This window comes from Pomacea canaliculata, linkage group LG13 (assembly GCF_003073045.1).
Source record: "Pomacea canaliculata isolate SZHN2017 linkage group LG13, ASM307304v1, whole genome shotgun sequence".
Classification (NCBI taxonomy): Eukaryota; Metazoa; Mollusca; class Gastropoda; order Architaenioglossa; family Ampullariidae; genus Pomacea; species Pomacea canaliculata.
The window spans coordinates 869275-895845 of NC_037602.1; the positions used below are offsets into that span (position 1 = coordinate 869275).

At 41.8% G+C, this 26571-nt stretch overlaps 1 protein-coding gene across 1 annotated transcript; it reads left to right on the forward strand.

Moving 5' to 3' along the window:
• Positions 1–27: 27 nt before the first annotated feature.
• On the forward strand, positions 28–25843 carry LOC112554190 (chondroitin sulfate synthase 1-like). The gene is given in 5 exon segments (XM_025221833.1): positions 28–1155; positions 1158–1378; positions 14813–14989; positions 15891–16130; positions 16830–25843. Coding segments are annotated over 5 exon segments (2379 nt in total). The 5' UTR covers positions 28–587; the 3' UTR covers positions 18003–25843.
• Positions 25844–26571: the final 728 nt, after the last annotated feature.

Consider the following 26571-nt stretch of genomic DNA (forward strand, 5'->3'; position numbering starts at 1 on the left):
TATGACGTAATTGTGTGTCACGGCAGTGGCGAATGCTGTGGACCAATGAGCGCCAGTGTTTGATGGCGAGCCTCAGTCGTCCTGCGTGTAAGCCCACCTTTAGTGAATAGGAGGCGGTACTGTGAATGTCCACAAATGTTTTCTTGAAGTCCAGCGGAAACCTTGCATGTATGTGTGTGCTTTGTGTTTAGATTCCCGTGTCATGAAGAGATTACTTCTGTTGCCAGACTGTTCGCACAGGACTTATGGTGAACAAGAATGAGAGGGACAGGATGGCTGAGGTGGGGTGCATTCAGTCCCGACATTCGTACGGGTATGTTTCATGCGACTATCGTGTACCCGGCGTGACAGAAAGGTGACAAACTCGCAGATCTATACTGACAAGGTAACTTAGTTGTTGCACTTGGAAATGCCTGTGCTGGCCATTGGGACTGAAGCACTGTGTTTTGACACCTGCTGGCGTTTCAGCTAGACATCTCTCACGGCAAATCGTGTTCTCAGGCTCACCGGGGTAAGACTTGAACAGCTTCACAGCAACTCTTGGCCACGTTGGAACCCTCGATGAATGGCTAGACTAGCCATAGACTATGGCCAGAAAGAAAAATGGTTCTTACAAAGTTTCTGTCGCCACTGGTGTCATCGGGTTTATGGTGGGAGTGCTCTTGGCTAATTGGTGTACTACAAGTCTACTTACACGATGTGGATTACCAGATTTTTGTTGCCCAGCGGACTTGGCTGCGGGGGACGGGTCTGGTCAAAGAGAAGAACCAGAGGCAGAAGGACAGGTCGAAAGTCAGACAGCAAAGGACAGAGACTCTTTTGTATTCGTTGGAATCATGACCGCCAAAAAGTTCATAGACAATCGAGGTTTGGCATCGCATCGCACTTGGGCAAGCAGAATCAACGGCAAAGTAATGTTTTTCTCCAGCGAGGGCTCCATATCAAATTACGGGGTGCCAGTTGTCGCTTTACCTGGCGTGGACGACTCGTACCCTCCGCAAAAGAAATCATTCATGATGTTGAAATACATGCACGATCATTTCCTTGACAAGTACGAGTGGTTTGTTCGGGCGGATGATGATGTGTTTATCAAGGGCGATAAATTGGACCAGTTTCTAAGATCGATAAACAGCTCTCAGCCACGCTTCATTGGCCAGCTGGAGTGGGCAAGCCTGAGGAGCTGGGTCTGCTGAGTCTCAAAGCCACAGAGAATTTCTGTATGGGTGGACCTGGAATGATTCTCAGTCGAGAAACACTAAGACGAATGGCACCACACATCGGCTTCTGCCTGCAGAACCTGTACACAACACACGAAGATGTTGAGATCGGTCGGTGTATTCGTGAATTCGCTGGTATACAGTGCACATGGGCATACGAAGTGAGTAATTTCAATGATCCACACTTGGTCTTTCTGTCTTTTAAAAGACACGCAGTTTTTCTTATCCTGTCACCCTCGCAAATAAAGAGTAAAGAATTATGTTTACTTACAACATAAGTCAGATGTTAGATATTTCACTGATTACCTGACCCTCAGAAGATTTTTTTTATATCATTTGAACAGATATCCTGAAATGGGAAGAGTAACAAAATGCTTGATTGTCCTGTTTTTCTGCCTCCAAAATAGTTGCCTAACATATATCTGACCTAAGTTAAACTTGGGAAACTGAGCTGAGATTCTGTGTTACATGTTAATAAACATCAATAAAAGTGCATGATTTAACTGGAAATCGTGGGACAAAAGTGAAGGGGCATTTAGTGGCCATGGTGAATCAATATTGTCAGTGAATCAATAACAAACATCATCACTTGATACACATCTGATGCTAGTTTGCTTCCTTCGTGTCACCTTGTTTTGCAGAGTAAACATTTTGCATTATTGCTATGCAGTTTGCATAGCATATGATATAAAGTAGCAACTCAGCATGCTAACTCATCATGTGAACTAACCTTTTCTTAAACTATTAGTAAGTGGAGAAGGGGGACTGACTTGAAGAATGTATTGGTTTTTCTCAGGATTCAGCCCACATTATTAGCACTGTCATATGCAACTGGCACTTGTGAATTAAAGGGGGGTGGCATTCATCTATAGTGAGCTGCATTTGCCACTCCTGTACTGAAAGGCATTTAGCAAAGTCCCATCCTCTTTCCCTCTAGTAAGGACCTTACCTTTTTTTTTAAAGAATCACATGATGGCTATAGATTTACACATGACACAATGGAAACATTAGCTCAATAGAGCACTTGAACGATTTCAGCTGAGAGATATATGTTTACCAGCTCAGGGAATGATGAGATTGATGTGTATCGATATGTACTGCGATGATACCTGTAATCCATTCTATCACTAAAGTAGGCCAATGACAAAAAGACAGTCATGCAGTGTTTTCTTAGTGTTGTGGAGACTTCACACTTGTTCATTTGGTGTGCCCCTTGATGAAGGCTTTCACTAGCTTAGGGTTGAGTGTTCTACTTATAGCTTCATTTTTATAGCTCAAGAAAAACTGTTTCTTATATAATCAAGGCATTTTCCAGGATTGATGCTTAAGTGAGCTGTAAGCATTTGGTAAAAGCTTGCTGGTTTTTTTTTAAATGGTATTTTCAGGATAACGAGTAACCACTATTCACACTATTCTTCAAAAGTGATTTTTTTTGCCAGTTTGTGTAGTTTCTAATTCTGTTTAAAAACTTAAATTCTACACAGTTAATTTTCATAGTTTTACCAGTTTTTAGCATGAGTTATTGCCACCACAAATCATTTGGTGACATAAGGATTGGGAGAGTGTTGCTGTTATAAACTGTAAACTTCATTGTAAACTACTAGGTTGCAAATTTTAATCAAGATGTATGTCCGGAAGACCATTGGAATCTTTGGATATTTGGTTTTTTGCATTTACTTGGCAAGGCTATGAAACTAAAGGCTAACCCAATTGCAAAACTTTTTTCAAATAAGTAGGTTTAGTTCATTAAAAGATATTGATTTCCAAAATCTGATGGAAAATTATGTTCCATTTATGAAATACAAGCCTGTGATTATTAATCTGTTTTCATAAGTTTGTATTCTAGCTTTTCAGAACACAGAAAAATAATGCATCATGGTAAATTATTATCCAACTATACTGAATAATTATATGAACTATATTAATTATATATTTAATTAATTATTATATGAATAATTATATATGAACAGCTGCTAATATTGTTAGGATATGTATTGGTTGCCTGCAGTCTTATAAGAGATAATCAGGATCTTTCAATTTTCAGAAACAAATTCTGATGCAAATTTACAGTTAAGAGTTTCTTGATCAACCAGACTTGAAGACTTCAAATAATGTATTGAAAATTCTTAAAAAAAAGAAATGTAATTTACAACGGAATTGGGTACTCCAGGAGTTACAGTAACAGTTTTCTTTTTGTTGTGGCTTTAAGGTATGGACTGCCATAATGCATCAGTTAACATTATCATTGTGAATAGGCTGCACCAAGTTTTCACTGAATTTGGTCAAGGAACTACAATATGAGGAAGGGGTTCGGTGAATATCTTTATTTTTATGTCACGTAATTTAAGGTTTTGGGTTTAGTCATTCATGCAGGATGTGTGTATTTTAAGAAAAATATGTGCATTTTGATATGTAAATTTGTATAATTTCTACATGACCTAGTCACAGAGTAGTGTGTGCATGGAGGTGAGGTATTTTATTTGTACCTGGTTATTTGCGAACAGACAAAAAAGTTGTATTTTTCTCCATTTTTTTTTTTTTAATTTCCTTTGACTGGTTGCTTGATGAAAGGTGCGATTGAGCAACATGGTGAAGATCAGTAGCAGCCAGAGGTCACCTCACCTTGCTGCCATAATGATGTCACAGTGAAGATTATCATGGCTGATGGGCGCTTGGTCATCAGGCCTTATTGGCAGATAGCAGGCAATGAGTGCAACTTAATATAAAGTTGTCAGCAGCATCTGGCTCTGCATTGCATGACTTGTGTCTGTTTTGAGTGAAATTCCCAAGCCATTAGCATAATGTGTGCCCTGCAGATGATCATATTCTCGTGTCTATGGCTGCAGGTTTCTTCTCAAAATGAAACTTCTACTCTCACAATCATAAAGCTTTGCTGGAGTTCCTTGCTCAGTATTTGAATTGCAGATAATTTATTCCTTTAAGGGGACCTTTTGAAGCTGACATTCAGTCACAACAGTGTACGTTGTGATTTTTAATAAGGTGTAGGTTGAATTCTGGCTAAGGTCCTGCAGTGCTGTTTACTGGGTTTTTTTTTTTAATTACCATTGCTGTCTATTGTCTGCAACTCAGTGACCAAGTGTACCAGCCTGACTATTATAACCTGTTGAAGAAAAGTGTGGGCTTTGTTGTTGTTGTTAACTTTCCTGCTTTGTCAAATGCTTTTAGGATGAGTACAGCTGTGTGATGTAGGGGGTGAAAGTTTACTTTTAAGCACAATTGATTTAGCACTGCCCATTGCATTCTGCATCAAATGAAAATGATCTGTACAGCTTTCTTTTTTTGGGGGGAAGGGAAGGGGGAATGTCTTTATACCATACTGTAATACCGCCCAGATTTATAACCTCTGTTCTAACAAATTGAGGGTCAATTGTAGTGACTACTCTTGTTGCTTGGAAATTTATATGCATAGTGGAATAGTTTCTAGATGAGAGGAGACAAAGCCCATTTTGGCATGCCTGTTATTGTCATACATTGCATACAGACACATAGCAATGTGTTTTGTTTAGGTTTTTTTTTTTTTGCCTTCCTAGAATAGAGGAATAGGAGATGATAGTGCATAAGACAGACTTGCCTGACTGCAGTCATCACTTGTTATGATCCCTGCTGTGAAAATTAAACATTCCCTACTTCCTGTGCAGTCATCAGAGCAATATCAGGTGATGAGACTGATGCATGTTCTTATAATATTGACAGTCTTTGCAATTTTAAAACAATGGTAATGTTATAAGGGAGGTTGAATAATTCTTGTTTAAATCAAGACATCAAAAATTGTAAGACTGCTGTTAGGCATGTGAGTTGCTGTGAAAGTGATAAAAAGCAAATAGTGGCCATGGCTGCAAAGTCGCCACAGTTAAGGTTGGCACTACTGGCTGCTGTGCGGTCGGTCTGGTTATGTGTTTCTCTTTGAAGTGCTCACAGAGAAAATCGCGGCCCGTTCGATGGATGGATGTTACCACTTGGTGTAAATACCCCACACACCCTATCCCCTGGCAGTGACGCTGCTAACCCGCCAGGTGGCGCGGCAAGGAGCGGCTTGCGGGTAGTGTGGGTGGAGAGGAGGGACAGGGGCCGCCCAGGAAGCGGGGGAATCAACAAGAGATGACATCAAGTGGCGGGGCCACAGAACAGGGCCGCACGTGCAGTGCGTGTATTGTACGCGCGACCTAGGAGTACGTTAACCACTTCCAGGGTCGCCTCTCAGCCACTGGAAAAGTCTCTTTACCTGCCCTGCCAGTAGATGGGCATGTGATTTATTACGGAAAGTTAAAGCATCAAATTGAAAAAGTTTGGCCTTGCCTTATACATTTCCTGGATATGGTGAACCACTTAAAGACCAACCTGAATGGTTTGCATTTTTTTTAAGATATCGGTTCTCTCTCTCTCTGATTGGTGTTGACTGCTGGCAGTGTTGTGGATGGTGTACCAACGTGACGTAGTACACTGTTCTCGGCGCTCGTTGATTGCAGGTGCGAATGGTATTGGATAATTAACGGATGGGTTTTGGAGGCTGAAATTTATACTTTAGTTTTATATCAGCTGTACCTACCGATATTTGAATAAAACGCAAACCATTCGGCTTGGTCTTTAAGAGCCCTACATTCACCGTACCTCCACAAACACCTTTACCCACTAGAGTGACTAGAACTGCTACGAATTTCAAGTGTTTGATAAGTTATAATTACGGTGCTACTCTTACGTCTACTACGTATAATCGACGGAAGCAACTGTAGCAACTACTACATAAACCGGAGATTGTTGATGGAGGCAGACCACTAGTGTGGTAGTGTCGTACAACCGAGGTATGGATGCTCACTAGATGTCACGCCTGAGCGCCCCACTGTTGGGGTGGCTGTGCGACTCGAGCATTGCACAGACTCTTGAGGTACATGTACCCCCGTGGTACTGGCCGTCAGAAGCACAGATTGTGTCGTCAACATCGCCGTCGCTTGTAGAGATGTGGTCATTACACCCGGTATGACCAGCAGGAACCACAAGGAACTACACAGTGTATACATCTTTGGGGTTACATTCAGTGCATGTCTTTGTCTGTAGGGATATCGATGTAACACACAATGATCGTTCACAGGTGATATCACCCCCTGTACGGTGATAGATGACACTTGTCGGTCCAGTGGCGATGACTGACAGGGCGAGCAGCGATAAGACAGACGAAGCGTGAACGGCGCCGCTGTTGAAGGTTTTCCGGCGCCAAGCGTCAGAAAGCAGAGAAGTTCAGTCACGTGTCGGGTGGTGAACTCCAGTCATTCCGTGGAACCCACCTTCCAACGTCTCGAGTGAAGATCATTGGTGCCAACACCCACCCACCCCGTTTCCAGTCCGATAAGGGCGCCACGGGTCGCTGCGTGCGGAGTTTGGCCTCGTCAGCACCTTGTAAATTCACTCCCCTCCCTCTCCCCCTGTGGTGGCGGCGCTGCTGCTGCATGTTGCGCGTATCGCAAGGTGTTGATAGGAGGCCGGGGTGATGTGTGGTGCTGGAGTGTAAAATGGGGTAAGCGCAGTTCACTCCGTTTGCAGACACGTATATGTCTGTTTGCTGTCGGATCAAAAGGAATTGCAGGAGTCGCAGAATTTGGGGCAAAACAAAACTGTCCCCTCCACCATCATCTCCCCCTCCCCTACGTTTCCTTTCAACAGAGCAGTGTTGGGAGGCGTGGGTAGAGGGTAAGTTCGTGGGATAACATTTAGCTTGTACCCTGTAGTGGGTGAAATGTTGTGGTATATCGCATTCGCTTCTCGTGTTAACTGTTGCGCATATCGTTGACAACACTATCCTAAGTTGATAACCGATAGCAACTGTCCTTAAAACATACTAAGTTGGTTGTTTCCACATGTAAGCAGCAAGTAGTGAAGATCTCACTCTGGTAATCATTTTATCCACTGACTGTCGAGTTTGATGATGTTTAGTGACAACACGAGCCGCTTATTTCATGACAAGTGTTCACAAGTTGCACCTGCAGCTAGAGCCTGGTCTGTTCACACTGGTAGTGATGTTGACATTTGTACTTGTCACTGCTGTGACACATTGTGAGAGCAGAGCTCTATAAACATTGGAGGTGTTCTGCCGAAACTGTCGTGCTGGACTATACAATTCATTTTGTATACAGTAGACACGGAGTGGGAAAGCAGGAAACCCCCCAAACTCTCCTACATTAGCAGGCATACATCACAGGGTAACAGGAGACAAGCGCCATGCTCACTACACAACGGGGTACAGTGGAGGCGTGAAGTTAGAAGTTAACCCACTGCCTTCTCAATGTTGTATCACGTGGCGCCGACTGAATACAAATTCCGCCAGAACTCTTTTTGCAGTCATCAACGGCGTATGAACATCCCGTTCCTTTGTGTTGAGGAGAGTCGATACTTGCTCTATTTACATGCTGTTCTCATCCATATTTATTAGGAGCAGACAGTTGGTAATCACCCAAACACGATGTCACACGCGTCCACCCCATCATCACCCCCCAGCGAGAGTGTGACCTTCATCAAGGCAGACTGGGAAACCAACGGAAAAGTCTCTTGTTTCCCTAGTCATCAACAGATGTCAGGACACCGCGGGCACTACTTCCTGTTTCTTTACCCCAGGGTACATTTGCCACTGCTTGCTAGCCTCGGCTGCCGGGTGGTAGTGGGGAGGGAGCTGCGGGGTGTGAACAAGGTGCTGGTCCTTGAGTTCTCTGTGTTGCCCAGGGCAAAGAGCTACCCAACAATAACATCTACTGCCCTGAGGGAACCTTGTCCGTGCTGCTCCTTGCGATTTCGTGTTCGAAGCATTAGTAAGCTATACGAAAGGAATATTTTAAGACTAAGATGTGTCACTACGGTACTTATTTGTCCAGGAAAAAATTGTTTCATATTTTGGTCGAATGTTGTGCCAATTCTGTTAGCTACGACCGAATCAGTTCACAGGCGAAATACAGCCTCTTACTGCAAACATGTATCAAGACTTGCAGCTCAGTCCAAAAAATATCTAATGAAGACCTAACAAGCTATGTCTAGAGTTATTTTAGACATGTTAGTGTCATAGAAAAGCTTACCTACGACCATTGGAGTCAACCTCAATTCAGGACGCAATAATTTAAACCCATGGAAGTCACTTCTCGCTAGCCGGACGCGCCACACCGGGATTTTTTTTTTAAAGGGGGTAAGTGGTTGAGAAAGTGGTCTACAATAGCATCCTCCATGTGACGATTTTGTATTTTGCGGTGTGGATCAGGACATCTTCACTCCCCATTCACCTCCACCACAACCAGGGCTTGGGAGTTTAAACATTTTATATCTTATCTCAAATCTTATAAGCGTATCGTGTTGCAGTTTTTAAATCAGTTATCTCGCAGCATTTGAATAGGCTCACCCTCAAAATCGACAGGTTTAATGAACCTTAAATTTTGTTTTCGCTTTTATTACTGTCAGTTGCTAAAGGCTGCTCCACACATATTTTGAGAGAGCCTTGTTTTCTGTGTTTGCCGTCAGACATACCCCAACATGTTTCGCAAACCTGTTTCCATCATGTTTCTGGTTTTACACCGTGCTTCCCCTCCCTCTCCCCACACACCCTCCCTACAACGGTTCTCGCTTTCTACAAAATGGCCGCCAGGTCCACGGGTCCGCTTGCAGATGTAAGCAGGACTTGACCATGTTTACTTTAAATGATGTAAGGCCACTGGAGAATGCTGGCTAGCAGGCCACGATCTCGGGTATCATGTTCATTGAATGTGTAGCTGTCCATGGCGTGCTTGTCAGTGCCAGCATGGAATGCAAGCATCAGGCAGTGTCCGGAAACAAGTTTGTCCGTGTTGTCGCCAGCAGAAGTCCTGTTTCCAAACAGTTTTAAACATTGTTTTCTCCGCGTTTTGGAAAACACCGTTTGAGTAAACACGTGACTTGCCCGCTCCATCATGTACCTCGCCCTAAGGGGAAAGTTGTTTTAAAGTTTAACATGTTGTAGACTGGTGTTCTGAGTCTGCGTGCCGAACAGTTTGAAACAATGTATAAATGTTTTATCGTGGATATAACAGGTCAGTGACAACTATTTGTCAACGTAGGTGTTCATGCACACACCGGAAACACATTTGTATGTTCCTGTAGACTGTAGAGATTGAGCTCACCTCCAGTCTGTAGTTTTTATCCATTTATCCAACTTTTCTTGAAGTAGAAGTTAGTTTCATTAAAAAATCGCATATACCAGAGGGTTAAATTAAGCTTCCAGGGTACATTACAATCGGCGGAGAAACTAACTCACGTGCGAAAGAATGTTTGGAAGGCTGATCAAGAAAAACATGCACGACACTTTTGTTGTTATTTTCACGTTTTCCTCCTTCAGTTGCAGTAAAGGCCACCCCTCTTTCTCCGGTTTCTCACACACACACACGTGATATTTTTGAGCTGAAGTGAGGGTGAGATTCCCACAGAAACAAATTCTCCGCCGTCATTTTGTGCATATTCACCTCATAAACTCCCCTCCCACGCAGGCTTGACGTGGATTGCAAAACAAAACAAAACACAAAAACAAAACACGATGTTTTCCCTTGGAGAGACGGAAGGTTGCATGCTTCCCGTTTGCTTCTTGAGACTTGACACACGTGACAGATGACAGATGACGGACCTACATTCTATGTAGGTACACGTAAGTCCGTGACACAGATGACCTCCCGAGACACTGAATCGTCCCCTGGGTACAGCAGTTGTTGTTTACCAAAAAACACGATTACTAGCGATGTCCGAGTAGCAGATTATTACTGTTTACTGGAGAAAACTTTGTTTCAGTGTTTACTGTAGAGAAGTTATCAATGACGAGTACTGCTGTTTACTAATTATTAATGTAAACCGCCTTTGTTGATTGTTTGCACTTACCGGGTTGATTGCTACCTTTTGCTGGAGATAGTTTTTGGTGTTTAGTGGGTTTATCCAAGTTATGGTACTTTCCTTGTTGATTATTGCTGTTTACTGGAGAGAGCCAGTGCTAGTGTTGACGAGTTGTTGGATGCAGATGACTAGTGATAGGTCGGTGCCTAGTGGAGAGCTCGAAGGAAAAAGGTGCACGTGACCTGAGATGCGGAGGGTTGGTGAGGGTCTGTGTGCCACGTCTCCACACATGGCTTCCGAGGCGCGAGTGTGTCGGAGAGATAATTACTCCTACAGACAGCGGACAACACATCAACTCACAGAAGTGAGAGGGGGGACGGGGAATGAAGGGCAGGGGGGTATGGTGGTGGTGGTGAGGCGAGATGTTTTTACGGTGCTAGCGGCTGTTTATTTGGACGTGCCCGCCATCTGCACTCAGGTGCTCTCAGTACACTGAATGAAATAGCTAACGACGCAAAACATTTTTTTTTTTTTTTGAAAAGTCATTCATGGTTTTCCAACACATTTTATTGTGCATGGAATCATTTTATTTTCTCGCACGTGTTTGCTTCAGTGAAACCCGAATCGTGAATTAGTGGAAATCGTGATGTAGACTTGCCAGGGTTGTGGTAGGTGGGTGAGGGGTATGTCTGCTAATAACTTTGTGCTGGTCAACCACCAGCACTCCAGCACACGTCTGCTGAGTAGATTCAAGGCCTGTTTGAAGCTACAAACCCCAGATTAGTTGGACTGACATGCCTGTTTGGTCTGCGCCACCCAGTTGTAGCACCTGGTCATTTCTTGTCATGGTGAACATTCAGCGACTACCGGGGGGAGGGAGAAGTCAGGAGAGTGGAAACATCACGAACTTGTATTACTGGACTGCTGCCAGACCATTTTTTCCAGTTAACTACTAAAACGAGGCAGTTTGTACAAAGTTTCCAGTTTGTTCACATTTCAGATTAACTGCTAAAACGAGGCAGGTTTGTACAAAGCTTCCGGTTTCATGGAAAGATGAAAAATACTTTCAGCTGCATGATTGATGGGTCGGCGATGCCAAATTTTTTTTGCCTTAATTGTTATTGTGGATTGTTCTTTTATGACTTTTCCATTGAACTTAAACATGGCACAGGCTTGTCACTTCACTTTGGGGTGGGTGGGTAGTGAGAAAACCAATGGCCAAAAATACGAAAGCTCTTAGAGGAAGATACATTTGGAGGGAATGGGAAGCATCTGTCTCCATTGTAATACTTCCTGTAATCGGACAAGAGTAAAGCGCTTTACACTTATCTCATTTTCTCGTTCGAGATTTTATTTTAATAATGCATGCATGTTTTATGCCATATAGTTCTTTTTTTCTGGAGATTTTGATATTGAGACCTTTCAAAACAATAAAATACAAATAACGAGAGTTCGAGAGGTAAAGCTCTAGATGAACTCAGTCTCTCTGTTTCTTAGTACTAGGGAGAAGAGAGCTCGGGGAGTCGATGATCAATGAACTTGCACTTGCACTTTGATAATAAGAAGGTAACAGGCAAATAAAAGAAACATATTTTGATTTGCACTTGTGTCTATGCGATAAACATAACAAAACATGTATAACATGGAGTTGACAGAGAAAACTCTTGTTTGACAAATATGACCCAGTATTGTCTGTGACAATATGACCATGCACGTGCATATGCAGACCTGTTTGAAAATGTAAATTATAAGTTTGACTGCCATCTAGTCTATATGCTACTAACACACATAGGCACATTAAAAAAAAGGGGGCAAATGTGAAGTGTCGTAAACGGGAAGACAGGTACCCGTATGATATCAGTAATAACTATAAAGTAGTTGTATCCTGTATTTTGTGCTTGGCAATAAGCTCAACCTGCTTAAAGATTGGCAAGAGACACAAATTGAAGGACAACAAAACGGTTTACAGACTGCTAGAACAAAGGTGGAGATGGAGTGAAAGATGGTTGAGAAAGGGGGAACACCACCGGCCACCGACTGAAATATTCACAAATAATGCTAAACCCCAAATCGAAGTCTTGTTCCAGAAAACTCCACTTAGCAGACAGAGGAATCGAAGACACCATTGGTGTGTCAGGTCGGCACTTGAGTGATGCATTAGGAGGTTGTGGAGATAAATGCGGTATCACTTTTGTGCCTACATGAAATGCGCTGGTTTGGGTTTTATTTCCCCCCCCCCCCGAACAGGAGGCGGAGGCGGAAGTACTGGTCTCTTGGAAAAGTGTAAGGCCTGCTTTTCTGAGATGTAGGGGAAGAGTTTGGGGATGATTGTGAAGTTAGCCCTCCAGGACAAAGAAAGAGGGAGGGGAGTAATATTGAATATCGGCAGGATTTTGCACATCCGCACCACCCGAGCAGTTTTATGCCCCGTTAGGTTCAGTCCCAGATTTTATGTGCCCCCTTCTCCACCCTACAATTATTGCAGGGGTTTTTTCCTTTTCTTGAGATTGGCTTGGTCTAATCCAGTCACAACCTCCTGTACAACACTTGTCACCTCGCACCACTATCCAGTGGTTCTCACAGTTTACCAGCAAGCCCATATCAACAGTCCAATACCGCCAGGTGTTAGGCAGCTGTCCTGTCACTCAGCCTGCCAATATTGTTAACAAGAAAATGCTACTTGTATAAATGGAACAAGAAAAGAGCTGGATGAAAGGACTGTATGGTTGTGAGTGAGGACCACACCAAGCCTCATTCTGCTATAGGGTCCTCATATTTTTAATTCTTGGATAAGTGTTACTGTCTTGATGGTCTTATGTACAGTTACTGAACTAAAGTTATTTTACTTCAGTTTGTGGATCACTGACACTTCTTTTATTTTAAATATTCCCAAAAGTGTTTATTCCATGAAGAGGAGCTAGAGGACCTTGTGGGCAGATTCTCTCAAACCTGAAATCAGGGAGTGTGTCACAGGGAAAGCAACATGGGACACCTGGCACATGTGTCATTAACAGGTTTTATCATTGAATGACATAAATCTGAGTTGCTTGACAACCCTTTTCTTTAAAAAATATGATTGATATACCCACCCACCCTCACTTGCTACCCATGAAAAATCTAATTTAAAGTCAGATTGAAATGATGGGAACTGCAGGTCAAAATAGCAAAATGATAAAGTGAAGGTTTACTCCCTTTTTCAGAATTTTAATTCATAAACTACTTATCCATTTAAACTATGTTGCTGAATGTTATAAGTCATCTGCCATGTAAATGGATGGTGTTTGTTTAGGACCTCTAAATCTTGCAGCAGTAATTTGTTCACAACAAGTGACTTGTAAGGCAAACTTTAGTTTGCTGAAGATTGCTGCTGCATAAGTTCCATGAAAAATGTTCTCACAGTCTTAACTGACAAGCGACTCAAATTGGCCCAAGCGAGACACATTTCATTGTTTCTATATTTTGTAATATTAGAAGCTATTGTCTGTTAGTGTTGGTGTACAGTTTGTGGACATCAGTAACTGGTGTTTTTTGTGTGGCTTCAAAATGTGGAGCAAGCAGGGTTTAAAAGCTGAAAGAAGATACTGTGTCAATATTTTTTTATCTCTTTCCTGTCGCACTATTACACTTGAGTACATTTTAGTACATCTGCTTCCTGTTCTCTGCCTTGCTTCCTCTTTTTTCTCTCTCTCTCACACGCACGCATGCAGACAGTCAATAATAGCAGTTCCCCAAATTTCTGTGCATGTGTGGACTGAAGCAAGGAATTGGATATGGCAAGCATTGATGCTGGAGGAGATAACCCAGTTCGTGTAAGCCAAAACTTGTAAAGTTGTTGGCCTAGTCCCTGACACACGCAAGAGTTGTTTGCAGGGTGAAGGATGGTGTGGCTTAGCTTTTTCATCTTTGGCTGATCAGTTCTGCTTGGTGTTTATCAAAATCAACCCATTCTGCCAGGAAGATACTTTTGACCTTTGTTCGTGTATTTTTCCATCTATGTAGTTGAAGGTGGTTATTTTTTTTTTTTTGGGGGGGGGTGCTATTTTAAAGTATAGGATATTTCTTTTTGTTTGTTCATTAGGTCCCTTACATTGCATTATGTTATTATGTCTTGGATCCTCCTTGGTAACTGAAACAAAAAGAAAAAATGTATGAAAGAAGCAAATTTTTGTTTCCTATTCGCACATGAATACATCTGTGTATTTCAGTCTTTAAAACTTCTGTGAAGCTATATATACATACACTAAGACTTATTTTCATAACATAATGGATGCTCAACACAATATATAAAGGTTTATTAAATGAGGTGTTACAAATGTGCCTGCAAAGTCTTGTTTAACCTGCAGTTAGCACTAACATTTAAAAACTCAGAGTTTGCATCATCACTTTGGACATATAGAAAAAAATTTCCACAGCCAAAATTTTTCTGTTTTTAATGCGGAGCACTCTTATGTATGTTTGCAACAAAGATCACTTGGAAAAAAGTCAGAGAGATTTGTAGAATAAAGACTAAACCATGTGCTAAAGGCTAGAAACCAAGATCAATGCACACACAGCAAGGGCTTTGACTTACCTGATGTGGTTAGCCCTGATAATGGGATCATTAAGTATGAAATAGGCATATTGATCTTCATGCTGTTAGACAGTTATGACTTTCCCAAATCTTTAAAATCAACATATAGCAAAAAAGTCTTTAAGATAAATGCTTGTATGTTGATATGAAAAGAAGCTACTGTTGTGTGGAATGTTTCCAGATGCAGCAGATCCTATATCAGAACTATAAGGAGGATAAAGGATCTTTCAAGAGTACCCTCAAAAGCAAAGAAGTGGAAAAAGCTGTGACCCTTCATCCTGTGAAAGACCCAGATTATCAGTACCGCATCTTTAACTACTTACAGTCCGTCAACATCATGAAGTATCGGCAGCGAAGGGTAAGAACACTTAAGTGCGTTGGTATTTTAATTAAAAATTTTAAACTCCAATAATAATCTACTACATGGTGCATACATATTTTACAGGATGTTCTCTGCTGGAAAAGAGTGCTGAGAATTTTCATAAACATTTTGATATGTTCAGAATAAAAGATAGTTGCGTCTGTGACTGGGAGTGTTAAACATGTGTGTAGATGGAATGATTAACATCATCAGCTGTAAAACACTTCCGTTAGCTATGGTAAACAGCCACCAGTTTCGGCGGAGTGAAAGACTAAAGCCGAAACACTTTTGAGCTGGTGTTAAAAAGTCTGGAAAAGTCCTGTGCTAAATATGGAAATAAAGCCATATGGTTTTATTACTAGTACTAAAGATTAGCCAGCAGAAAGTTGTCACTTTATGTAGGTTAGTTTGAAAATATGGACCATGCACTTTTTGTTTACTGAAAAAAGTCATATGAAAACAGTTTTTAAATACTAAAAAATACAGTGCTGTCACTGCCAGAACTTGACCGTGCAGCTGTGATCATGTGAGGTTATTCCTAGGGCAAGACACTCTTGCTCATATCAAACCTGTCAATCTTCATATATACACCTGTGGAATGCTTGCACATCCCAATCTGCTAGAAAGTTTAAACTGAGGTTTTCATCATGCAGAAAAACTGCATCTCACGTATTTCAGCAGCATGGGAGTTGCTGTGCAAAGGAGAGGTGGTTAAATCCTGACATACCGTACAGAGATGGTAAGACCTTATAAAGACACACACAACAAAAAGTGGGGGGGCACAGTATCCTATGGATCAAATGAGCTCAGCTGTCTTTACAAGAAGTGCAAGGTTTTTGCATGTATTTACTGTACTGTGTCTTCAGTATTAGAGCTGGAATTTTCTTCCCCCATCCAGGTTCAGCTGTTTCGTGAAATGGAGCTGATGAACCACATGCTAGGTGGGTCTGCTGGGGCTAGTGGTGAAAGTGGACGAATAGCGCAAACACCCAGTCTCAACAAAGTCCCAGCGCACAGAGCTGAAGATGTTGTACCCTGGGAGTATTACAGCAAGGCCATCTTTTCCCAGTATAACAACAACCCAAAACGAGCGATGGAGGGTTCTTTGAGTGGTGCGCTGGATGATGCTGTCATGCAGGTTATAGTCTTACCTTTTCACAAGAACTTTTTATGCTCTTTGCCTGTTTTTATTACCTATGAATGCAAATGCTTTTGGTTTGGTGTATTTTAGGCAGCATGTTTATTGGGTTTAAAGGCTTAAGGGTTTTGTTTTTTCCTTTCTATTCCACTTTGCTTATAATGCTCCACCTTTTGGCAGATTTCCACTTTTAGAAAAACATTAGAAGTTTAAAAACAAACTTGAGAGAACATGTTCTTATGGATATACTTGTCTGTGATACTCTCTGGACACATAGAAATGGAAACTCTCTCTTCTGAATGGGCATGCACAATTGATTACTGTGCCTGTTCTTGTGCGGAAAATTGCAGTAAGCAAAATCATTCTGATAAATTTGACAATTGCAGCATGAAAAATGTCAAATGTTTCACTTCCATTGGTAAGTGCCAGTATCACTGTTTCCATTCAGAAATTCATACACGTTGACTTATTTTTACAACTGTTCTTAGTTGTCTATATATTTTGTGTGTCTGATTAGAGTTTGCCTATGTATGGTCCTTCCTTTTTAAATTTCTTCTCCTTTATAGGCAGGACGCCATATATTGTCCTCTCCTTCCACCCCCAAGGACACATATATATGCAAACATCTATATGGTAGCTAACTTGTATTGTTGAATATACAGACAATGATGGAAGATATTTGCATGTGTTTGCATGCAGGTGATGGAGCTGGTCAATCTGAATGCACGTCAGCGAGGACGAACAATTGATTTCAAAGAGATTCTGTATGGCTACCGACGAGTGAATCCACTGTCAAGTGCAGACTATATTCTAGACCTTCTCCTTATCTACCGTAAACACAAGGGACGTAAGATGACCGTACAGGTGCGCAGGCATGCTTATCTGCAACAGGGTTTTCTGGAACTGGAGCTGACAGAGGAAAGCCCTGTATTCCGCCCAAAAGCTTCAGTGGGTGAGCATGTCCTACAGCTCTTCAATCACATGGCTGGTCGCAAAGAGTGGCCTGGTGCAGTTCAGGACAAGCGCAGAGAAACCATTTACTTTGTTATGCCCTTAGCAGGTCGATTGAAGATCTTCCAGCGTTTCATGAACAACTATGAAGATGTATGTCTCAAACGACAGGAAGCTGTGCACTTGATCGTGGTCTTGTACAGACACCCTACTGAAGTGGAAGCTTTTCAGTTGTCTGTGGATCTGTTAAAGGACTACCAGCGTCGCTATGGATCTGATCACATTGAGATTGTCTATGCTGAGGGCGCATTCTCCCGAGGCAGGGGGCTAGAGCTTGGTGCATCACGCTGTCAACCAGATGCTTTGCTATATTTAGTAGATGTGGACATTATGGTTATGCCAGAGTCTTTGAACAGAATTCGTCTGAGTACAATTCAAGGTCGTCAGGTGTACTTCCCTATTGTATTCAGTCAGTATGATCCCGAGCCCCTATGTAAGGAGTACTCACAGCACTGCCACTGTAGTGATAAAGACAACTGCATTGTGATTCCGACGGACTTCAGCACTATGACTGGGTACTGGCGGCAGTTTGGATTTGGCATAGCTGCCATTTATCGTTCAGACATGGTTAACGTGGGAGGATTCGACCTTAGCATCCAGGGATGGGGTAAGGAAGATGTAGACTTGTACACCAAGTTCATTGAGAGTAACCTGACCATTTTCCGAGCTGTCGACCCAGGCATGACTCACATATTTCATGCCATTTTTTGTGAAGCTAGTCTCGAGCCTGCGCAACTGATTATGTGTAAAGGTAGTAAAGCACAGAGTTACGGTGCCACCTCCTTGCTAGCCAGCAAGGTTTATGCAATCCCAGACATTATGCGACGACATGAAAAGCATGCTCTCAACATTGGCAGATGACCCCAACATTTATTTGACTAGCCACAGCATCTGGGTTTGGATTCAGATTTGCACAACTGTTTCTTGTGCCTTTTTAGGGGTTTATGTGATGTAAATAAACTTTGTCACAAGCTAATTTTCAGCTTAGGTTGTCCGACTGAAATAAGACTACTGTGAAGGGTCTTTTCCTGCCCTCCAAGTAGCATGCATGGGTGGCTCAAGGTAAGAACGTGGCACATTTGCAAGATGTTCTGTTTGAAAGTTCTTATGTGATTATGACTGCTCTGCTTGATGGTGTGCAGGAACATCTCAGACAAAAATGCATAAATTGGTGGTGTCTTGCAGAATGCTTTTGCTGCAGTTAGTTTTGAAGCCAGTCTGGTTGATTTTTTTTTTTTTTTGGTCATAGATGCGATTGAAGACATGAAGCACAATTTTCATTTTCTGAACTCCTGACCCCCCCCCCAGCCTCTAGCAGAACAAATCTGTTTTTATACAGAAGTACAACTTGACCATTCAATACTGTATGATCGTGTTTGCGTGCGGATGACGATACATTTTTTTCTTTAAATTTTCACACCACATACGATTTGTGATAATATCTGGGATGTGCTTTGTCGTGATAATCCATCGTCACTGTTGCAGTTTGTCACATTATCACTAATAACACATCAGGCAGGGCGAGTCTGTTACCTCACACAGTTGAATGCTAGCAAGTTTGTATCCCACCAAAACAAGTTAGAATGTATCCAGCAGAATGTATTGTATGCCTTTCCCCTGTCACAGCCTGCATCAGGACACTACCCTGTCTGTTCCACTCTTTCCTTCTACCAATTTCTTGTGAAGCATTCCGTTCATAGTTTCTCAAATTCCACAATCATCAGAGTTTTCAGTGATTTTATTTTGTTTCTCAAGCTGAAAAGAGAGGGTAGCAATAACTGCAAGTACTATTCAGTCTGTAGGGATCATGGACAGATTCATAAGAAGTTCATCTGTACGTATATCAAATAGACAAGTAACTTAGGTCCCTGGTGTGCTCACTTTAAGAAAACAAGAAATGTCTTTCTTACATGGAACAGGGAAACTAAATAGCAGGGGCCATTAAACCAAATTTTTTTTTATGCTGGTAGCATACTTGAGCTGACTATTGTTGGCCGCTTAGAACATTAATAAGAGGCAAGGATAACTAGCTGATTAATCATATCACTGACTTGGTATAATGATGTTACTGTAAAACTTTTCCAATATATCCAAAGTGCATGGTTTTAAATATGCAGCTTGGTTATAGATTTCTTAAAGGATCCAGAAACCATATTTTCTTGCACGAAGAAAACAAAATGGAGGTTTGAAAGTACATGTATACAAACTCTTTAATCAGTTCAAGAGGCTGTAATCATGTGCTGCTGGTAGCCTGCAGTGAAAGTAAGAGTTGATGAAGAGCAGATTTGTTAAACAAATATTTTGTTTACGGCAATAGATAACAGCTCAAAATGAGTTAGCTGGAGTTTTATGCTATGTCAGCAGCTAAATTATCTCGCAGCGAGAGCTCAAAGTGAGGCTGGCAGCCTAATGATCCATGACAATATGATTCAAGTGGTTAGTCCAGAAGAGTTTTACCAACAGTTGTTGTGTGACCTCAACGCCACAGAGGACAAAAGCTTCTGCAATTCCTCGTGACCAATGGCATGAGGACACAGCACATACACTTTGAAATATGAAAAGAAAAGAAAAGGGTTTTAATTTCTTCACTGCATATTCAATATATATATATGCAGTACACTGTATATGACAATTTTTCATGTATTTTTTTGTGCTTTGTTTTAAAGGCGTTCTGTTCAGCTTTTCTAACTTCTCCAACATTTTTAGCTGCATCACTCAGTGTTATTTTGACTCGATATTTTCAGTCTCTTTCTCCAATAAATTGCAGTGGCAGCCTCTTTCCTTTGTAAATTTTTATCACATTTGATGCCTTTGGAGTTAATCCAACACCATTTTTAATGGTCTAAGGCATCTTCATAAATAATCCCTATCTTTGAGGCGCCCTCTGGGAGTTTACAGTAACTTCTCTCGTAGGGAAATAGAATAAAGCCATTTCTACTGCCTTTCAAGTAAATATGCCTTTTTTTAAATCACATAGTGCATTAGGATGCACTGTAACTTCTTGATGTCAGAAAGGTCAATTTGTTCAAGAATTTTAATGTAGGTAAATGTCAAAGGCAATTTTTATTGGGGATTAGGTACTTCTTGTATTGCACTGTGACATTGACATGTTAAAATTATAGGAATATTGAAAAATATAGTTTCTGCAATTGAGTAAGAGTGATCTTTGAGTGGCAAACATATCACATGCAGGTCATGAGGGTGTATTTTTGCCTCTTGAAAAGATGGTTTTTAATGTACATGGTTTTTTGTTGTCAGAGAAAATGAGGTATTTTCTTGGGTTGTGACATCGCAGTGTGTACAGGCACAAAGTGCGCTACAAGGGTTCTGTCACTGGAGTGTGTGTGCATGCACAAAGTGCATTACAGGGTCACCTCTTGTTTTCTGAGTCAACACTGCTGCTCACCTGATTTTAAAGATTTATTAGTGGCTTAAATAACATACATTAGGCAACACCATGCAGTGAACAGTCATACTAGTAACCTTTCAGAATTAAGTGCCAAGATTTCTATGTTCAGAGCTCCATATTGCTTTCAGGACTTCTTTTACTTATATATTTATTCTTAACTAAGACAGTTTTTTGCAGAAAAAGGTAACTATATAAAACTTATTAATGAATTTCAAAAATATATGCCTTGTTCTTAAAATCTGTTGTGAGCTTTTCTGTTAATTTTGTGTAGTTCCTGGATATCTTGCCCGGAGTTTGATGTCACACCAGTCAGGCTATCCTGCAGTCCCATAAACTGAGACATTTTGTAAATCATCGGTCTACTTATTGATCATGATAGTCAAGTTTTGCTACCGTGACATGGTATCTAACATTGGTAAATCCCTTCCAGTGCCACAGAAGCATCATACATTTTTTTAAAAGTGCACTTCCACCTTTATTAAGGATTTTATCAGGAGCATTTTTTATTGAAGTGTTGTTAATTTGTTAAGAAAATGTAATTGCATATAATGCTATTGTGTCTTGTCTTCATTAGGTTTGAATGATTGTGTTCTGCATAAATGTTTGATATTGCATCATTAGCTGCTGCATATTACAATTTTTAATGCATAAATATTGGTGCCGGTTTTTACATTTTACACTTAGATTGATATCTATGTAAATATATATTTTTAGCAAAGATGACTTACACCATGACATTTCAGAGCACACAACTTTTTGCAAAATGAGAGAAAAGCTTTCATGGTTGCTGCTTTAAATAATTTTAAGATACTTCAGAATGTTTGTATTGCAGTATTTTACAACAATATTTCAGTAGCGTCATGAAGAAAATGCATGTATGCAATGAAAAATGTTTGTTTGAGAAAAAGGTGAATGTGCAGCACACTTGAATGAAAAGGCATGCTTGCTGGCATATTGCAGTCAGTGTGCTTAAGCTCCACAAGACACAAGATTCAGACCCCATGTCCGGGGCCAACTCTATGCATGAACCCATTTTTGTATACACAGCAAAACTGTCCATAAAATACAACGAAATGGGTTGATCTTGGGACTGCTTTATTTGTTATGGTTTACCAAAGGTCACAACTGAAGTATTAAATGTATTTAGATGAGATGGGATACCAGCTGCATTGATGCTGGAGGATCAGAGGTGAGGAAGAAGACAGCGGTGTTTCGGCTGCTGTCTGCTGTGTCTTGTTGTGACCACCTTGATGTTCTGAGGTGACAGTGACTGTTGTAGCCATGTCGAACCATGTCACTACTGCCCTTTTTGCAGATGTTTTTGTGATTATTTTCTGTCATCTGCAGCCATTCAGCAGCAAGTGCTGTGCATCTCACTAAAAGCAGTATGGCAGAAAATGGAAAGATGCATCATTATCTTTTATCTGCTCAAAATTTAATGTCTCATATTGTTGTTGGTGATGTTGAAAGTTGGCATGTACTGTCAAAACTATGTATTTTTTTCCTTTGTGCCTTTATGCCTAAAAGTATGAAAGGGATCCCTCCTGCCTTTCTGTCAGTTCCTTCCTTTACCATCCACCCACCTTAAATTCTAATGGCAAAGAGAAAGTATATGTGATACTGCAGGGCAGTGATTGTGCCAAAAACTTTCTGCATGTTGTGTGGTTTGAAAGGGAGGCTTATTGCCTTGACACACTTGACACACTGGGCTGCTAGTGTTTAGTAGAAACATTATGGCAAGACAGCTGGGCAGTTAGAAGAACTCTGCCTTGTAGCCAGCTGTGTGTGGCTGTGCAGACATCTTGTAGTAAGCTGTTTCTCGTGCTGGCATAAGGCTTATCAGTGATGTCATTTTTTAAAACATTTTTTTTTAAGGTCACATTAATACAAAACTTCCAAAAATGTTTAATCAAATGTGAATGCAATGTTTTAACTTCTGTTTTGACTGTGAAAGTGAATTGACTTTTGACCTTCCATGAGATGTAGGATGATAAAGTGGCTTTTAAAACAAATCGTTACAAGGAGTAAAAAAGTTTACTTGTTAAAAATTACAGGTCACAATGTAACTTTGAATGTGAAGGGCACCGAACAAGAACGGCAACGTGGCAGTAACAACGAAACATTCAAGGGAGTCACGTGATGGGTGGAACTCACGACTCCACATGTTTCTTTGTCCCACAGTCGTCGTCGTCGTCGTCGTCGTCGTTTCTGTCGGTAGCGTTTCCAGAAAGTTCTGATGTGCACAATGATTGTAAGAACAACTTAAGCAGAGACCCCTTCTCATAATCTGATTGGTCTTTGAGTATTTTTCCTGTTTTGAACCAAATATTACATAGCCTGTCATTTGTGTAACTCTTCTGTAGAGGTTGTCTTTATAGAAAACAAAAATCACCGCGGTGTCGGTTTATTCCACTCGTAACAGATACATCCTCACCGGAGGCTCCTGTACGGTGCTAGCAGTTTACTCCCACCTCCTTGCGAACGTGTTCTCTCCTCCCCCACCCGGGACTCGCCTCCCCCACCCGGGACTCTCCTACTGTCAGACCAGAGAAAGCAAGGCCTAACACAAGTCGTTCAAGAACGAAACCCAAGAACAGGATGGAATTCGGTGCCTCATTTTTTGTGAGCTTGCACCGAACTGGAGGCTGTAGAAAAACGTGGAGGCTGTAGAAAAGGGAGACGAACCACCGCAGTGTGGGCCCGTAATTACGAAGCGACGGTAAGTCGTTGCCCTGAGGGTAAGATGGGGAACTCGGGGACACAAGTGTCTGGTCTCCATAGTTATTGAGCCACAAAGACATTCACGCTTCTCAGATGTAGCTTTATTCCTGGGGGCAGTAGTCATACAGTAGTGGTAAAGATGCCCAATGGTCAAGTAATAGAAAATAAGTTTTGTACACTTCACAACTCTGGACAAGACGCTTGCCCTTGTTTTCTCCCCTCCCCGCCTTCTGCGCTTTGCCCCCTGGGAAACACTTTACAGGTTACAGCTACAATCCCGGAGGTTAGCAGGTCCAAGGGTCGGATCGCAGGTGAGGTCTGGAGTGAAGCCCAAGTTGTTCTACCCACCAAAGATTGCTGTTGGCTAGTGTGCATGGAGGTGTACAGAATGTCTGAAGTCGTCGGTCAAGTGACAAGTCGATTGTCGAGACTTAGACGAGTCGACTTGCGATTTAAGACTTGTTGTCGAGACCTGGCATGCACCTCCGCCCAGGAGGCTGGTCTCAGAGTGCAAGCCAAACGGTTTCGGGGTTCGCAAAACACGGAGTGCGAGAAATCCAGGATCTGTTACAGCCCCGGGAGCTGGGCTGGGAAAGGGTTACAATAAACAAGATATTCGCACAGAAAACAAGTTGCTTACGAGGTGTGTCACACAGAAAACTACTTCTGATCAAATCACAAGTACCCGTCGTACAGGGCATCTGTTTGAGGTGGTCCTTTGTATCCTGATGATTTGTTCCGACAACAGCCAATTATCAAAGTAATGAGGTTTATACATACTCTTTTTGCTCCGTTTCCGAAAAAAAATTGAACAAATATTTTACTTGACGAATATGTTTTGTAGAGCATTGAGTGCTTTCTAGGGTAGAGTGTTGTTGGTAACATTATAGATGGTTATCTTCGGTCAACAACACCACTGTGAATGTGATACAGCGGCTGAGTGCCAACTGAGATCATGTGTCGGTGAAGGCGGTTATTTACTCGTGTCAGCTCGGTGTCATGTCTCAGGTCATGTCAGTCAATCGTAGGATCTGTGGCAGTTGTTAGCAGTGATGCTAAGAATAAAATGTCATTAATTTTTTAACCGCTTCTATTCCTCTTAAAGTGAACGAAAGTATTGTCATCATAAGTCAATGTGTCATTGTAACACTAAATATAACTTGAAATTGGGAGCGATTTTGTAAACAAACAAGTTATTTTGCCGAGGGATGGACGAACTTGTATTTTCATCAGGGTTAGGTGACGACGCTGACGATAAGGACACCTACTGACCCTTTTATCCCGGGCGGTCAGGCAGACGAGGGCAGGCTGGGCGAGCTTTCTTTTTTAATTACTTTTTTTGCATGGGATGGCGCAGATTGTCCACAATACCTCCACCTTAAATCTCATTTTGCTCATTTCCATCGCTCCTGCTGGGAAAGCAATGGAATTGGGGTGGAGGTGGTGGAGGAGAGAGTTTATTCTAGAAGGAAAGCATTGTAGGCAGGGCGGACTAAACACGCTGTTTTTGTCCTGTCTTTCCCGTCTGCCGGGTATTGCAGGGTAGGTGTGGTGCTGAATGTGTGTGGCAGTTTGATAATATTGACGGATATGACGATGGTGTGGAGCTGGTGCTCAGTGGAGGTGTCAGAGGTGGGAGGAGCGTGAGTCTGCACTGAGCGCACTTCACGCCAGGCCGACGAGGCCAGTGTTGTTTTTTTTTTTTTTTTTTTTTTTTTTGTAAACGCTCGAGAGGATATTGTTGCTTGTTTTGTGAGAAATCCACCTAAATCGTTCTTTCACTCGTTAAAACTTCAGCCTGGCATGGCTTGTTTAAGTTAGGAATTCTTTTCATTTGAGAAATCCCGTCGGCGGTAACAGGCAGCAGCTGCCACCGTTAATATCCCTCACTTGTTTTTTCCCCTCGGGCATCCTGAAACAATCTTATTACGGCGACTGCACCCCCACAGCCATCCCCCGCTCCTCCCTCCATTCCCATCTTAACAAACTCTCCTCCCTCTTGGAGCACCTTCCCACCAGAAAACAATGGGTCGCAAATGCCTGTGTTTTTCCACCGGATTTTGTGGGTTTAAAAAAATTGTCTTGTGGAGGTCGAGGTGGCTTTGCATACAATTGAAATGTTGCCTCCTTTCTTCGCTGCTGCCACCCACCTCGTGTCTAGGATGATGGGGAGGACTGAGGACTTTGTGTGAACTGATGCGTAACCTGAGGGCACAAGTTTGTAAATACTGAAGAGCTTAGATGCTGAGATCATTTTGCCTCTGGGTTTGTGCTTGTAAAGCATTTTTGGTGAAAGTGTTTTTCATGAAACTCTCCTGTGTGTGTTTAGTGTGATGATGAATGCTGTGACCAAGTTCTGCATGTTGTAGTTCACTGAGCAGGGAGGTGGTGGCTGGTGTGAGGTGGTCACCCGAGAAATCCGTGTGTGTGATGCTTGAATGGGATGCTGCTGTCATGTGTCACGTGACATTATAGCAAATGCTGCTGACTTGGAAATGATTGGATTTTTTTTTTCTCAAGAAGTTACACTTGAGTTTGAAAATCAAAGATTAAATATATTTATTTCTGTAAATTTTTTGTTCGCTTTCATTATTTTGTGATATTGTTCTTGGTGTTTGTGTCTTGCGTGAACTCTCTTGAAGGTGAGTAGTAAAAGTGATTTTGTTAGTGTCAGCATGTGTTAGCATGGACAACTAACACACTTCCCAGCTTGTATGACTGACCACTGGTGACAAAATGCATTCAAACCGTAAATTGCCGCGTACAAACCAAAGGCCGATGCTTTCATTAGAGAACTTGTAACAAATGGCGATCTACACGACCTAAGTAAGATAGAAAGACAAGGAGCCAGACGAGGAATGTCACTGGAAACTTTGTCTTTTGTCTGCTGTCAAATCTTTCAATCATTTGCCAGAAACGGCCACTCGTGCCGCAGGAAAGAGGAAAAGGCAACAAAAATATATATTCCAATGTGTATATTCCAATATGTAGTATATTCCAATGTGTAGATGCTGTAGACGGGTATAGGGATGCAAGTTGTTGGTGCCGAGTACACCGGAAGTAAACAAGACACAAGTTGGTGGTAAACAGTTGGCCACAACAAGCAGATCCCAGGTGACCATCGTCTCTGATGCTTTGTGACAGAAATCAGAGGCGGGTCAAGGTCTGCTTTCTCTAACATGTAACAGCCCATGGAGCAGACACCTGATGTCTCGTAGTCCTACTTCCGCTGGTGTATCAAGCTCTGAGAAAACAGAAGTTGTCTGGGTGGACGGTTAAATGTTACCTCTTGTGGGGTTG